This window comes from Vanacampus margaritifer, chromosome 3 (genome assembly GCF_051991255.1).
Source record: "Vanacampus margaritifer isolate UIUO_Vmar chromosome 3, RoL_Vmar_1.0, whole genome shotgun sequence".
Classification (NCBI taxonomy): domain Eukaryota; kingdom Metazoa; phylum Chordata; class Actinopteri; order Syngnathiformes; family Syngnathidae; genus Vanacampus; species Vanacampus margaritifer.
Genome location: NC_135434.1, coordinates 5,753,368 through 5,770,000, shown reverse-complemented (window position 1 = coordinate 5,770,000; position 16,633 = coordinate 5,753,368). Strand labels below are relative to the sequence as shown.

At 39.6% G+C, this 16,633-nt stretch overlaps 2 protein-coding genes across 7 annotated transcripts in view; one reads left to right on the top strand and one right to left on the bottom strand.

The window, feature by feature from the left end:
• Positions 1 to 16,633, top strand: part of ela3l (elastase 3 like) — a 138,851-nt gene that overhangs the window by 88,177 nt on the left and 34,041 nt on the right. The window contains exon 1 of one of the 6 annotated variants that reach the window (XM_077560397.1): positions 11,803 to 11,929. The exons of the other annotated variants lie outside the window; for them this stretch is intronic. The gene's annotated coding sequence lies outside the window, so the exon portion shown is untranslated. Of the gene's footprint in view, positions 1 to 11,802; positions 11,930 to 16,633 lie in introns of those variants that run through there. 6 annotated transcript variants of the gene reach the window in all.
• LOC144048440 (GDNF family receptor alpha-2-like) overlaps positions 1 to 16,633 on the bottom strand; it is an 84,556-nt gene that overhangs the window by 64,070 nt on the left and 3,853 nt on the right. Inside the window, exon 3 of the mRNA XM_077560393.1 lies at positions 3,476 to 3,562. Coding sequence (XP_077416519.1) covers positions 3,476 to 3,562 — 87 coding nt within the window. The remainder of the gene's footprint in view (positions 1 to 3,475; positions 3,563 to 16,633) is intronic.

The following is a 16,633-nucleotide window of genomic DNA, read 5'->3' as shown; positions in this document are numbered from 1 at the left end:
TGATTTGGTTTTATTGATTATTTTTGTTAGAACAGCATCAGCTTGCGCCTCAAAATCGATGGAAGATTGGTAACCAAAACGTTAAAAACAACCGACAGTTGTTCACTTTTCCTTTCTTTTCTTTGGTCCTTCCTCGGGTCTCCTGACGGCCTCACGACTCTGGCTGGAAGTGTTCGGTTTAGGTGAACGGTATGGGATTTTTTTAATAGGTTTTAGGTGAACTAATGAATACACACACACACTCGCACGCACATACAAAAAAAAAAAAAAGAGAGAGAGCAATGATGATGACATGTCAAATCGGTAAAATTACGGAATGAACAATACTGAGCTCTCCAGGAAAAAATAAATAAAAACTGACAGGACAGTTTATCATGTATTGTATTGAGTTTCATTTACAAATATTATCAACACAATCCTAAAAGACAATGTCAAATGACTATCCTACTTTTTTTTTTTTCCAGTGGATTTCTTTCAGGCCCCCCAATCAATTACTACGTGAGCTCAGAAATGATAAATAATGAGCTAAGCTGGCAGCGTAACAGATTCCTGCGAGCAAATCCGATATTTCACCTTGGGGAGAATGAAGGAAAACAGCGGAATCAAAATGGCTGAGTTAATGACTCCCCTGTTACATCTTAATCAACCAAGCACACTGTAGCAAATGCTTTGTTTTGAACTGGCGGGGCTCGAAATTGGCTTGCGATTATCACAACATTTGGCTGTGATCATCAAGGCAGAGGACTTCACACCTTTGTAGACACGAGCAGTACTTTGATTTTTCATTCATAAATAACCAATAAATCATACACAGAATTATAATGCAGGATCCTTGAAGGGCATTTTCAAACCAAATGATGAAGTCAGAACAATCCATTCCAGGACACTGTTCAACTTGTGAATTTTTTCTGAATTTGATTTTTTTTTTTTTTCAGCCAAAATAGCAGAAAATATATTATCAGCTAAAATGGTCATGGTTGAAACGTAAGTCAAGTCAAAATTTTCCGTTACACTAAAATGTGTTCTATGCAGCCCCACTAGTCTAAATATTTAATCCTGGTTAATATTGCGTTAGCGGAATATGAGTTAAGCAGCAAATGCCAGACGTTTTTATCCATCTCAGGGGGCGGCCATTTTGCCACTTTTTTTTTTTTTCTGGAGAGCTCAGTATTGTTCATTCATCATGTCATCATCATTGCTCTCTCTTTTTATTTTATTTTATTTATTTATTTATTTATTTATTTTTATTTTGTATGTGCATGTGCGTGTGTGTGTGTGTGTGTGTGTGTGTGTGTGCGTCTGAGTGTGTATTCATTAGTTCACCTAAAACCTATTAAAAAATCCCATACCGTTCACCTAAACCGAATACTTGAGAACCCAGCCAGAGCCGTGAGGCCGTCAGGAGACCAAAGAGAAGGACCAAAGAAAAAAAAACTTGCTTTTGACTGAAGATGACACCAGTGTTGCCCAGGTCTCAGGTAGCAACCAATCACAGCTCAGCTTCAGAAAACAGGTGAGCTGTGATTGGTCATTGCCTGAACCCTTATCAACATTCCGTTCGACAGCAAGTGGCAAAATGGCCGCCGCCTGAGATGCATAAAAATGGCTGGATTTTGCTTCCTAACTCATATTCCACAAATGTAATATTAATCAAAATGTCATCAGTGTTTCCCACAGATTTGAAATCTACTTGGGTGGGTGGACTCCGGTGGGGGTGGGTTGGTTCTCAGTCGTGTTACTTGCGTCTCCTCTAGTGAGTGACGGCGTACTATGCGCTACATGTGGTATATCTGGTGGCAACACATTTTTTTCCTCTTTTTTTTTTGGATGTATATATATATATATATATATATTCAATTTTCTTGAAAACTTCTTGGGTGGTAGCCCACCCAAGTATTAACTCTTTCACTGCCAGACGTTTTCAGAAACGGGTTGTCCCCACTGCCAGCCGATTTAAGCATTTTGAGTGATCTTTCAAGGTCCACAGAAAATGTTATGTTTGGACTATGGAAACACACATACTACCAAATGAAAGATTGGACTCTCAGCTTTCATCAGAAAAAAAAGTTTGTTTCTACCTTATTCCGTTCTTCAGTAATCAACAATAGAAAATGGTTACTTTCACCGAAATTCTCATGAGCTCCTCGCGACCGGCCGCCATTTTTCCTTTGTCTTCCATTCTCATCTCCTGCTCGACGCTCTAGCTCCGCCTCTACTGACGCCCACCCAATCTTGTCAAAAGAGAGTCATCGCTGCCCTCTAGGGGCCAAAAATAGTCATTAGGCACAACAGACCGGCTGGAAACTTTCACCACAGCTCCGGAAGCCTTGCCCGCACCCGTTTCAAAAAAAAAAAAATAATAATTGGATGACGTCTTTAGACGTCATTGGCAGTGCTCCGTAGGTTTTTACTTGACGTCTATAAACGTCAATGGCAGTGAAAGAGTTAACATGGTGTGGGAAACACTGGTCATGTTTAGACTAGTGAGGTCATATATAACATGTTGTCAAGAAATGTTTAAGGTTGACTTCCCCTTTAAGTGATTCTTTCATATATCACTACTTGAGAAGTTGAAAGCTCACAAGATTCTCTGAAATTTGCATGACGATCATTTTTTTCGAAACTGTCTTTGCAGAAATGTTAGACAATTGAGTGTGTACGTCGCCTTCATTTCCACTAATTCCAGAATAATCAATGCCTGCATTCCTGTAGCTATTCCAATCATCTTTCTTCCTCCATTTTGCCACGCAAACATTTAATGCGAGACCAAGTGATGCACCGCTGATTCCAAGCTAAGGGGATTATGCAAAAAAAGCGTGCCTTTGTGGTACATCCCTACAAAGCGAGAAACAAGCAAGGAAAAAATGTGCTGCCTTTAGTGTTTCTAGATTGCTTTTGGCGAAAAACAACAGAGAGGAACATCCTCCGGTAATGTCTTGACAGAAGACGATGAAAGCCAACCGCTGGATGTGCGGATCTTTAGCTTGTAGGCCTGCAGTGTTCAGACATCCTCAACCTACAGAACAGCGCCGTCAACCCGTGCGGCTTTGTTTGAAAGGAGGACCTGCATTGATTAGTGGCACCGTGATAACCGGTATATTAAATCATTAACTCTATGGCGCCCCAGCTGTTTAATTAGTAACGAGGAAATCAAACAGAAAGCAAAATCAATACAATGTGGGCTTGCTCTCCGGTTTACCTCACACGCCAACAAGCCGGCAACATAAGCGGCAAACGACACAACGGCTGACCTTGCAGACCTTTTCATCCCAGAGGAATTTACACGCACAACTGAACTATACTTAACAACAAAAACGTGCCCCCTAACCTTGACACATTAAGCACAGTTCAAATTTAATTCAGTTATTCTTTTGCATACCACTAGAGGGAGCCCTTGTACCACATTTTAAGAATCACTCTATAAACATGTTAAATGTTCGTGTTCCAGGTCAATTAGTGTCCTCGGCCGGGTTACCTGAGGAGATGGAGGCCAAGCGGAATGCATCCTGGTGTCGGCCGGGCGCGACAGGTTCATAGGGGGACGAGTCGTCCATGTCTCCATCTGAAAGGACAGAACGAATGTTTAAAGCGCTTCGTTGACGCCACTTATAATCCTGTTTAAATCTTCATAAAGGGACATTTCTCCTTGAATTTCCACAGAAGATTTAGTGTGTCTGACCAATGTTTTGGTAAAAAAAGAAAGAAAAAAGTGTATTCACGGTCATGTGCTTTTCTTTCCGGACGTCATTTGATGTAGGTGTGCAGCATAAGTGGCAGCACATTTTTCTTTGCTTACAAGATAGACACTCTTTAGAAAAGAACACACAAAAAAAAAAGAATTCAAAGAATCTAATTAGCACGGCGAAGAGCCTCTCGTGTGCGTCTGTGTCGTTCCTAATCCCGCATTTAACATTCACAACCATTCGGTGTGTCTGAGAACCCGTCACCCACCAGTGAGCAATAGTTTTGCATTGGAATCCTCAACCAACTATTAAATCCCGGAACGGTAATGAACGGGAAACAGAACCCGCAGTGTGTTTAATAAAACGGGTGACTTATGTGGACCTGCAGATGAACCCGCTGCCCGTCCGTCGGGCAATCGGAACCCCCGGTTAGATTGAGAGCTTGCTAATAGCTAGCGCCTCTTCGCAGCATGGAAAAACCCGTCACAGCAACTTGGTGGGATATAATAAATATATTAAATGGAGTTATCTGAACTTAACTCTTTGAATTTAAAAAAAAATGAGAAGTAAGTTTTTAAAAAAAAAAAAAAAAAGTATGTCGTATATGTAAGATTTAGAAATTGAATTAAAAATCGGTCATGAGAATATGTGATTATTTTGTCACTAGATTTACAGAGGGACGGCAGAAATCTAAGATGTGGCAGTTGACAGTGTAGTGACAGAGGATGACATTTTTTATTTTTGCAGAATTTTTTTTTGTTTCACTCCATGGCTTATTGCAAATTGAGTTAAACTTTAACAAAAAATTAAATCATAATTTATTAAAGAGCCGTGGTATGTTCATGCATGCACTTTTCTGCAGTCAATTTGGAATGATGTCCACTTTTTAATTAAGGGATGGACATTTTGAAAAACTTTTTGTTCCAATGAATCAACCCGAAAATAATTGATGCATTAATCGATTATTTAAATAATGTTTAGTTTCAGTCCTATTTGTTCAAATTTTCAGAAGAGTGAGACAAAGTGAGTTTCATCACCATGAAAATGTCTGCCTAAATGTAAATGGGCAGCTTCCTGTTTATTTTACCGCATGATTTTGTGTGTTTAGAGACAAAAAAATATGCTGCTTGCACAAACAATCAGAGAAGCAATCAGTTGTTACTGAATATTTTTGTTTTCTTTTCCAGCATTTCACTTTCGTATATCTCCTGTGAGAAAACCTAATCAAGAAATCAGTAAGCAGAATTCAAGGCAATGATGGCATGAGCCACGTGTTATTTCACAAAAACCGCAGTCGTAAAAGTTGAATACAACCATTAAAAAGTGATGAAAAGCAAATGAAGACCCACAGACTGGCGTTGCTGTAAAGGAGAATTTTCAAACATGTGTCCAGAGGGGAAAGAAAACAAATCTCTGGCATGTGCACATCTGTAAAGTCATTGCTTTATGTGAAGCTCTCTGCGCCCTTTCCATCAATATTGACAATCATAACAAGATAGAGAAGCTCTCATGGAGCCACTGCCAGCTGAGCACGGTGTGCGAACGCTAAGTGTGTGCGCGCGCGCGCGCGTGTGTGTGCAGAGTGGAAGAAATGGAAGCGAAAATGTAATCCTCTAATCCTCAAAGTTTGGAGTGTATGCACTTTTCTTGTTTTCTCCTTTTTGTTTGTACATGCTGATCAAATTATATATCTGAGCGTGTTTGGCAGTGTATGTTGGCTGCCGGCTTGCTTGTTGGATACATGGCGACATCCCACAGTGTGTTTAATTATACTCGCATTCAAAAGTTTTGCTACATGAGAAGCTTTTCAAGAGGTTCGGCGCTAGCGCGCGCACGGCGTACGGCGTTCAGCGTTATTCCATGTCAAGCAATGGACACGGATATTGTGTATTCCATAAAAGCATAAATGATCCTCGGTGTGCGCTGCAATATGCTTTTTTTTTTAATTACATCTGGAACACGCTGTACTGCACCGAACAATCTGGAACAAAGAACCTATATCCATCGCCGACAATCACTCATGTTCCATTTGAAGGTCATCAACATATTAAAAGACATTTATTGCCGAAGTGACTGACAAACGCAGCCGTTACGTTTACTGTACTGTGCAACTGGTCCATTACGTTGGCATATACATCTGAAAATCATGATGGATTCTCACCAAAATGTGTGTAGGCATGTGCTAATCGTAGTCTGAAAATATTAGAATAAAACTTGCAATATTTTGGATTATATTAACGTTGTAAAGGTTGGCTGTCCTAGAACTAAATAGGGGTGTGCCCAAAAAATCGATTCTCATAAGAATCGCGATTCTCATTTATTACGATTCAGAATCGATTTTAAATGTCCCCAAATTTATTTTATTTAAATTATTTTATACTGTCTTGCCTTTGTCTGTGTGTGCCTTTTATTTGGAGCGCTGTTTATGTTGTACCCGGTTTGGCCACTGAGGGGCAGTGTGGTTCCACTTGGTCTAATACACTGTTAAGTTGTAGCCACATTAGAAAGTAGAAGGAAAAAGTCACCATCACGTTATTCCAATAAAAGTTGTTTTTTTGCAGTGTGGAGCCGTTCTTTTGAGTGACAAAAGTGCCGCGAGTAGCGCGCTCATTAGCATTAGCGAGTCGGACTGGAGTAGATCTTTACAATTCCTTGCACATCTATAAATTGAAGCAAAAATTGATTGTCAATCAAATCATTTTGAATCCAAAATCGCTCTTAATCGAAAATCGATTCTGAATCGAATCGCAGACTGAAAAATCGGAATTGAATTGAATCGTGAGACATTCAAAGATCCCACCCCTAAAAACTAAACAAAAAAATATCTCTTAATTTCTTATATTAACGTCGCAAGCGTAAAGTATATGAGTTAATATAATCCAAAATATTAAGTTTTCCTCTAATATTTGAAAATGAATTTTGAATTGTGTGTTCCTTTACTGCGCACTGACGTGTGAGATATGCGACTATTTATCATGAGTAAAAATAGGTTTAAACTGTATTTTATTTCCTTTGTTGTAGATATTTTCATTTAAAACAAATGAATTATTTCCGTAGTAAATAATGTAGTGTAATGTATCGCTTTGATGCTTGCACCTTTTTGTTTTCCTGCTCGCAATGCATTATGGTCTATATTAATTAACCGTTTGAGTGACTACTTTTCCAAGTACATTGTGGGTCATTTTGAGTTCACTGCATTTCTTTTTTTTTTTTGGACATTCGAACACCCCTGCAAAAAAAAGTTTTTTCTTTGGCAATTAGATTCATTCAGGTCATGGAAATCCATTGAATTTGAATTTTTAACTCCGGAAAGGATTACTTCTATTTCTAGTATCTACTTTATGGGATTAAAAACATCACTTTGAGTAATTCTGCTCACAAATGCTCAATTTTGCAGTGATTTCCAAGCCATAGTCGCATTATTTATCTCGCCTGAAAAGCTTTTTCAAGTAATGCAAAAAAATTTCAATTTCCTCCTAATTACAGTGCATTTGCTGACAGAATTCTTATCAAAGGGAAAATGCGGTTTGATCACATTAAGCCCAACAGATTCCTTCAGAAGCGGATTCCAAAAAGCATGTTTGGTACAAACACCGACTGAATTCGAGCAACTCCTTAGCATGCGTTCAAATGAATCACTCGTGCTCAAATATCACTGCTCTTTGACCCACAGCCAATCATGCGTCATCATCATCAAGCAATAGAAAAGTCTTCCCAGCTGTTTTGTCATATGATGTTTTTAGCTGCGGGGCGACGATTTATTGCTGTAATTAGGCCGCCATTTGCCTTCCATTTTCTCTGCCAGCGCAGCGCATGACAGACCGTCGTGCCCGCGCCGAGCCGCGACATCAGTCATCCTCGCGCATGCATTATCAATGAAGCCCAACTCCCGAGGTGGTGGAGATTGTCCTTTTGATTTTCCGTGGCGTTCTTGGCAACCTCTTAATGGCTGCGGGCAAAGTCAATTTTAATAACTGTCATTCAAAGCTCCCTTATTTTTTTGCTCTTGTTTGATCGATTTCACATTCTCTGTTTTTCTGCAAGCTAACGTTGGGGAAAAGTCACAACGTTGCCCAATCGCGAAAAATGACACGAGTGTTGAGCTACAGGATAATGGAAGCCGCCCCGTGTGACACAAAAAAGGCTAGCTGCTCGTGGCTCACACTTTGGAAGAGAAAGCAACAACAACAAAAGTGACAAAAGTTTTGCTGTCAGAGCTCCAAAAAGCAAAATGAGCCGTCAGCGTCAAATTGCTTTTGCGGAGACAGCGCTGCGATATGTCAACTTCATTACATTAGCGCGAGGTGCAAACACGCCGTCAACCGGCTGCGCACGTGCGTCATTCTTTGAATTCCGCTTCCCCGGACGCATCCGGGAGTATAAATTCAGTTTACGGCGCCGCTTTTGAAGTCATATTGACATTTTAAACTCAATTTCTAACCTGACAAATAGAATATTGGATTAGCCCGTGATAATATTTCAAATCACATATCCGAAACGCGGCAACCTGCGAATAGAAGACCCCCCCCTCACATTTCCTTGGGCGACATGTAATGGTAATACCAATAGTTACACACTCACTTAGCTGAAATCACCATTTTTATATATGCCCGGCGCTTGGTGATTGAAAACTGGCTTCCTTCTAAAAAAAAGAAAAAAAAAGGGCAAAATCCAGACGGATCATTAAAAGCGACTGTGCAGCCTCGTCCTATCGGCCTCCCAATTTACATTTTATAGCAAAACCAAATGTGGGTTGTTACAAAAAGTAAAACGGCTTAAATGTTGCTATCAAACCCTTCAATATTTCATGTAAAACATGATTAGTGCTTCTTTTATGGCTTGCGTCGCTTACCCGCCGGGGAAAGCCGCCAAATAATTAATCCGGCTGAAAAAGTATTTACAAAATAATTTAACCCCTCCGTGCGGCGAGGGGAGGCCTCCGCCGACAACAAGCGGCAATTTCAATTAACGATGCTGAGCGAGTGGCTGCAGCCTGACACACACACACACACGCGCGCGCGCGCACACAGCCGCGCTGTGATGATAGCCTGCGGGTCTGGAAGTTGACTCGGGCAACGCACATTCATTTAGCGCCGCTGCGAGAACTGAGTCTTAATACTCCCGTCATGACTGCATTCACAGTGCACGATGGCCTGTCACTCACTTCCGCCTCCAGCCACTAACACAGAACCTTGCCCACTTCACCTTGGGGGGGGGGTATGATCCTCTCATTTCGAGACGACAGCGGAAAAGGTGGCTTGACGAGAAAGAAACGCTATGAAAGAATTTATTGATCGTGTCCAAAAAAAAAAAGAAGCTATCGGCAGGTTCTTTCTTATGGTGATGAAGTAGCTAGCTGTGTCGGCCGCGGGGTGGGGGGGCAGCTATGGGGTTGAGGTGCAGGTGGGAGTACGTATTCAGCATGCAAGAGGCTGCTTCCCCCTCCTGATCCGCCTGACATGAGGGGCCGCCTGGAAAAATGTTCTGCTTATGACAGTGGATGGCTGAAGTAATGGCCGCTGACTGCTACCATTGCTCATAGTAATGATGGTTTCACACAGGAATACTATGTACCTTTGGAACCCTAACCCCCCTCCACCCCCTCGCTTTCTTTTCGCTTCTCCTCCCTCATAATTTTTTTTCTTCTTCCTCTCGGTCCGTCAGAGCGGCTGCCTCGTAGCATCCTTGTAAGCTGGCGATGCGATATTAACATGATATCACACGTCATAAGAAACTTGTGATATTCACGTGATGTAATGGCCCACACTCGCACGGTGACCTTGCACTGTTGACATTTTAAAAAAAAAGGGGGAAAAAAGCTAAAAATAAACCAAGAAGTCAACATGACTTTTGTGTGGCGAGTGTTTGGAAGGAAAGTCGCTGTGCACTTAAGAGTTTTCCAGACATATTTCAACGTAGAGTACGTGTACCTGTTTAAATCAATAAATATAAATGCACAGCAACTTGCACATACACATAAACTGGCGTGTAATGTTATAATATGCCCTATGATCTTAGAAGTAGAAGTTATTTAACCCTGGAGAACCCACGGGGTCAAATTTGGCCCCTATAAATACTACTACTCAAATAACAAAGACCTTTTTTTTTTTTTTTTTACAAATTTAACTTCAAAAGTCCAGAGTGCCACTTCTGACCCCTGCATGGGGCACTCTAGTGGATGAACATTGCACTTACATGAGCCAGAGTGGTGGTGACAAGATGGCTGGCAACAAACATGCTGTTTTGTTGAGCTGGAAATCAATCAAAACAAAATCACCTCAGCAAATCATCAGATGGTAAAATTGTGTTTTTTTTGTTAATCTATTTCATATCATGTTGCAGAATGCCTAGGAGTATGTTTTATATATATATATTTTGATAAATTAGCAACTCTGAGCTAGTTAAAAAAAGGGTTAAAATTGAAAAAACATATATTTTGGTGTTCAGTGAACTTATAGCAGTCATTTAATGTATAATTCATAATTTTCCAAAGAAGAAAAGGGTTCTCCAGGGTTAAAGTTTATAATTGCCATAACACCTGCGGCGTTTCACGAATCACAATATACTGTAAGTTAGCATTAAGCTAGGGGACTTTAGCTAGATGGAATTGTTGGGTTGAACATTACATACAGTAAACCTCCCTCCATTGGTTTGCGTTTCCGCTATTCCACAGATTTTTTGTTTGTGCTGTATTTAATCAATCATATTGTTTATTTGGGTGTAACATCACTGTCGACCACTAGTTGGCAGCACACAATTGTGTTTAATTGTGAAAGAAAAATGAAAAAAGAGTAGGTCTATTTTAAGCTCAGCCTCAAGAGAAAGAATATTAAATGGCTCAGTCCTCTCCCATCCTGCTTTTTACGCCTACAGAAGGCAACATCTGTACCTTCATTGGGCATAATTATAAGACATGATATTGAAAGATACATTTGTTTGTTTTGAAAAGACAGGATTTGTTTACTGTAAACAGTGATTGGTACACTGATACACTGTAGAATATTTTTCTCTTACCCATTGCTCTTGCTATCTCTCAATATAGTAACTATTTTTTAATGTGTTTGTATTACTTCAAGCGTGGTTAAAGACCTTAAAAAAATAAGTACTGCTGTCTGGCATAGAAACAGGAGTCTGGAAGATGCAGAAGAAATATCTGATAAAAGTGGTTAATTGGTCGTATCGGTCGATCCGGGACATCAAGCCAAAAGCAGATCCGTAGTTTTTGGAACAGCGTGTTTGTGAAGTTCCAGCACTGGCGCGTCGATGCTCTGCTTTTTGGACAATTTGCAGCTTGGTTGTCATGTAGATGATTGGGGTTGGTGGATGTGGGTGGTGGTAGCGTCTGTTCTCTCGCTGCAGAGGAAGCTGGCTCAGCTAATTAAGGCGCTCTGAAAGGTCCTCGTGAAAGCTCGTTTACGGCTAAGCCGAGGAAATAATGCAATGTCGGAGGTGTGCGAGTGATCGTTTGAATGTTCTATTCTGCTGCACTGCTGCAAGGCCACATGCACGCCAGGCTGGCCCACGGCGCCGGTGAAAGGGAACCGTGGCCGACTCCCCAGGGTGCTTGAGACCGTGTATCATTTTTTTTTAAATTCGTAATCACTTCTGTTAATTGCTGATGACTGTTGTATTGAAATGTTACATTTGCTGCCATTTCCTCTTGGAACACATTGTTAATTTCACTGCCATTGACGGCTTTTGACGCCAAAAATTCATTTGAACTATTTCTATTAGTTTAACTTTTTTTTTTTTTTCACTTTTGTTAACAAGAGTATGAAAACCTAGAATTTTTATTTTATTTTACATTTAGAACAGATATCAAATTTATGATTATTCATGAGTTAACTATTGAAGTCATGCGATTAATTACAATTAAAAACTAGGAGCGTCGTAATTAATTGCGTGACTTCAATAGTTAACTCACGAATAATCATAAATTTGATATCTGTTCTAAATGTACAATAAAAAAAATCTGGGTTTTCATACTCTTGTTAACAAAAGTGAAAAAAAAAAAAGTTTGACTTTATTTTTTATTTCATTTTGATTTTATTTTTTGAGTCGTAATTTTTATGTGCTTTTATTTTGGCGAACTTCCGGCAGTCCAGGAAGTGCTATCCGCAAGATGTGTCTTTACACCTAACTGAAAGACAGAAAAAAAAAGAAAGAAAAAGGTCCGTGATTCAACGTGTTGTTGACTGAAACGTTACGTTGTCGCTGTGTAAGCGCCCAGCTGGAATGGGGACAAGGTATTTGTGTTTTTTTTAATTTGTTTTATTGTGATTTTTCATGACGTGAAATACTGAAAAGGAGTTTTTTTGTATGTTATTTTCCATTGAAGTGAAGCTAACGATAGCTTCTCTTAAGTGTTTTTTTTTAATGCTACTAGCTTTCTGTTTTAGCAAACTTTTCATATGTACAGTATAACTGAAAGCGTTTTGAAGGTATATTTGACAATTGTAAGGACTGTCATTCATGTTTATTATTTGTTTGTTTACGGTATAGCTCATACGGCGTGTCAAATGGAACAAGGAAGGAATAAAAACTTTTAAGGAACACCAATACACTTGCTACAAGTTCCCATCTGAACTTTACAAATTCAGGGATGTACACTTTATGGTGTATCAGACAAATGATTCTTATTATAATTATCAAATTATTGTGACGTTGACTAAAGCAAAAGGTACAGTTAGACTATCGAGTGTGAGTTCATCATTGCATTTATTAGGGCACCAACAGCTAATTTCAGGAGTTTAACAACTTTGTTTATATCAAATAGTCGCTACTTATCAAAAAGTCGCCAACATGCTTTAGTGAACAAACTTTAGTACTTTGAAATACTCGTTAGCAAAATGAGTGTTCAATTACACTTTTGACCAGGAAATAGACATAATATGTGCTGTATTGTATAGCATTATTGGCTAGTTGTGTCATTATCTCCTTTCTTCTTATTAGCAACTCACCATTATAAAATGTTTTATTTGCAAGCGCCTTCTTGCATTTATTGACTTTACGCTGTTAGTTTATGGTCTTGTTTGACTCCCTGAATCTTGCGTGCTATTACGAGCGCATCCTGCAATTTTAGGGCTTTTTGAGAGCCTGATTATTTATTTTAATAAGCACGGATTATTATCACAGAAGGGATAGCTTAAGTTTATTTCTAGTTAGCAGTAGTCCAAGTACAACTACAACTACAGTTTAAAGGCCAAGCGTGGCTGATATTTCACATCCAATATCATTCGCAATGTTTGGAAAAAAGTGATGCTGATAATTAGAAGCAGTGTTGTTTTTTTTAATTTGTATCCCTTTATAGGTGGAGGAAGCAGGTTTGTTAAACTTGAATTGGAATAATGAATCATGTGATTACTCCCAGCAAGGCCGGAAAATCTACTACAACAAAAGTATATAGTTCAATGGTCATAAAATGACGATGATATAACAACAGTTTTTTTTTTTTTAAATCTCTTTATGGACATGATGTCTGATCATCTGCTTTGAAATACTGTCTGGGACAGCAGTCTTGTAACTTTACTGACACACCTCATATACTGTAAAGTCTATGGGGTAAAGCAATAAACATCCAACATTCGATGTATTCCCTTAGACGTCAACAATGGTACAGTCAATTCCTCTTATGCAAGTCAATTGACGGATCCCGGCGCAGGTGTCAAACGTTGGCATTCGTCGGCAAACCACTCAAAAGATGCAAAAGCGAGTTTTGATCGTCAGAGCGAAGTGGAAAGGCTCCCCGGTGATGGCGCTTGCTAATGTCGCGCTCCAATTGAGTTGGGAGGTTATCTTAAGGTCATTTCAAATACAGAATGCAGAAAATTGTTGCGTTTGAGGAGGACGCAGACTTTATCAAGGTCATTTGGAATGTCTGTCTGGGCTGTGAACTGATCTGCAAGATGCTTTTATGTTTGTCTGCTCCTTCAGATGGTAAAGTCACTTTGTTCTAGAGAATATAAGATGTTCATGATGAGGTTACTGGCTCCTTTGAAATGTAATCTTTTCAACTGTGGGAACAAATCAGCCCGTGCTGTTGAAGCAATCCTGCATTTAGCGCCACTTACCACTCAAACCTTTCACTTCCAACTCTTTTTTTTTTTGTTTAAAGAGCGCGTGTTACGTAGATACGTAATGATTGAAATTTTTGCACATTTTCTTCCAAAAAATGTTCATTTGTGAAAGTAAAGCTACAGTATGTCCTTGTAGCACCCTCTCAGCTACTTTCTATTACTTATTCTGTTTAGTTCATGGTTGACCTGGAGCCAATCAAAGCTGACTTTGGCTAGATAGATCCGCCTCTCCACTGAGCAGCAACTGAATCCCAACCCCTCATTCTAAACCACTCAACAGTCTGAACCATAACAAGAACAATCTGTAGTAAAATGACCACACTTAAGAAGCATTAATGTGATGTTTTCACCAATTGAATGTGGATGAAACCATTTTGGTTTCTGAAACGGAGTTATCTTGATATCCACAGTGTTGCCAACAGAAATTCAGTTACTATGTCAGCTGGAAATGTATATTTGTCTTCGCATAGCTAGAAAAGTTTCATCCACCCTCTTTTTAAAAATAACATTGTGGCTATGTCAAAAATTATTTTGAGGATAAATGAAAAAATGTGGGCCGTAAATGGCCCCCGGGCTGTAGTTTGGACACCACTGGGCTAAACCCTGGAGCGCATGTACAAAACATGCATGTTTTCAGCTGGTAATCAGAGTACTCAGAGGAAACATTACTGATTTCGAGAACATATCATGAAGAAGAAGAATATCATTTTTTTAAATCACAAAAATGTTTTAACGAATTAGTACAACAAAAAAATATATTATTTACTTGAGACATGCATTTTTCAGAGTTACACTACATGAAAAATAATTTTATACTCCCTTAAGTGCTTTTGAATTATGCCAATTATTTCAGGATGATTGTGTTTGCTGAGTTGAACTCAACAATATGCCAGTTAGGAACAAAATATTGTGCTTAACTTTGTTTTCTTTTTGAAATCTCAAGACGGAACATTTGTTTTTTGACGACGTACATCTTTAGTTTTCATCTATAAGCTCCAGAGAAACGTTGAATGTATATTTGAAATCAATATTAATCTCCACTCTCTTGGCCAATTTATAGTAACTAAAGTAAGTTTTTGGTTTTATTTATTATTATGTATTATTATTTAATTAATTAATAATAAATCATGCATTTATTTATTATTATGTATTATTTATTTATTTAAAATCAACTTATTTGTAATAAAGTGAAAATTATAAATCAGGCTGATCCAAATCCGGTCCCAGAGGGCCACTATCTGGCATGTTTTGAATGTCTGCCTCATCCAACACACCTGATTCAAATGATCAGGACCGTTAACAGGCTTCTGCAGCACTTGCTGATGAGGAGATCATTTGAATCATGCGTGTCGGAGGAGGGAAAGATCTAAAACGGGTCACCAATTCCGCTCCTCAAGGGCACTTATCCTGCATGTTTTACATTTCCCTTCTCTGGCACACCTGATTCAAATGATCAGCTCATCGGCTAGCTCTGCAAAAGCCCGATAATTATCCTGATCATTTGAATCAGGTGTGTTGGAGGAGGGAATCATCTAAAACATGCAGGATAGTGGCCCTGGAGGTCTTGACTTGGACACCTCTGCTATAAACAAACAGTTTTGAAGTTTTCATTTTTTTTTTTTAGTTTTTTCCAGATTAAACTACTGTCAGGTCATAGTGAAACTTGTAAAAAAATGTTGTTGTTGTTTTTATTATTGCTAACTCCCCTTTTATCTGTTTAATATAGATCTACATCAATAGTTTCAGGTTCTCACCCCAAGTCAAAAACGAAAAATGACAGGTTCTTGCTAACAGTATCAATGTAAGACATGATTTTTCTAGATTTGTTTTTATATCTCCTCTGTCACAGCTCAGTGTCATTTGAGCATTGTTTGTCGTCAAGCCAGCACCCAGACTCAAAAAAACATCTTATTTTTCTATTCTTATTAATCACCATGAAATCAACATTACACTTGAGTGATTTTCTGAGTGCGTATTTCAAGCAAGTGTCCAGATAAGGGTGTTGTCCTACATGGGTTGTTAATAAAAGCATACTCGAGTGCACAATGGAAGATGATTAGATTAAAACTGCACTTGGTTTGTGTTCAAGCCTCATCTCCAAGGGCGACGGGACCAAAAAACAGGCCAGTGCTGAAAAGCAGACTCGGGAATGAAACACAACCTCTGCAAAGGACACGCGGAGACAGACGGACAACTTGTGCGATGCATTCAAATAACAAGAAGGGGAAAAAAAAGAGAACATCGTCAAGCGGGCAGAGAGTTGCCATGCCCGGGGAGCATCCGCGGCATTCAATGTGCCTTGAACTCATGACAGGGACCCACCGCTGCCATCATCGTGATGAAGCGAAAGCTGGTGCTGCGACTCGCCCAGCTGCGGAATCACTTCACGGATCACCACGCAAACGTCCGCAATCCTCACAAGACATTCCCACCATTAGCCCGCGCGTCACAACAGCTGAGTGCATCATGTTCTTTACGTGGCGACGCTGCCACTCTGACTCTGCGGTCCGTGGCGGAGAAACCGAGTCATCTCCCTTCAGCCTCAACTATACGACACGCGAGCCCACCACGGCTTGTCGTTTTAGGCCTCTGACATCCCGGAGGATGAACGGCAGACTGACGGCAGTTAAAGTGAAGGGACTTTTTCACTCCCTAAAAGTGTTTCGGTGTAAAATCCAGAGAGTTCGGGGGTTACAACAAGAGTGCTGTTTTATGTGCCGCGTAAGTGGACGCATAAGGGCCATCGGGCTATACAAGCGTAACCTAATTACATGGTAATATGGAACACTTTAGGTGAAAAACAATAAGTCTACCATAACAGGTCCTCCTAATGTAATCCCATTATGGCTCCATTACCTTGGAGAGGATGGAGCC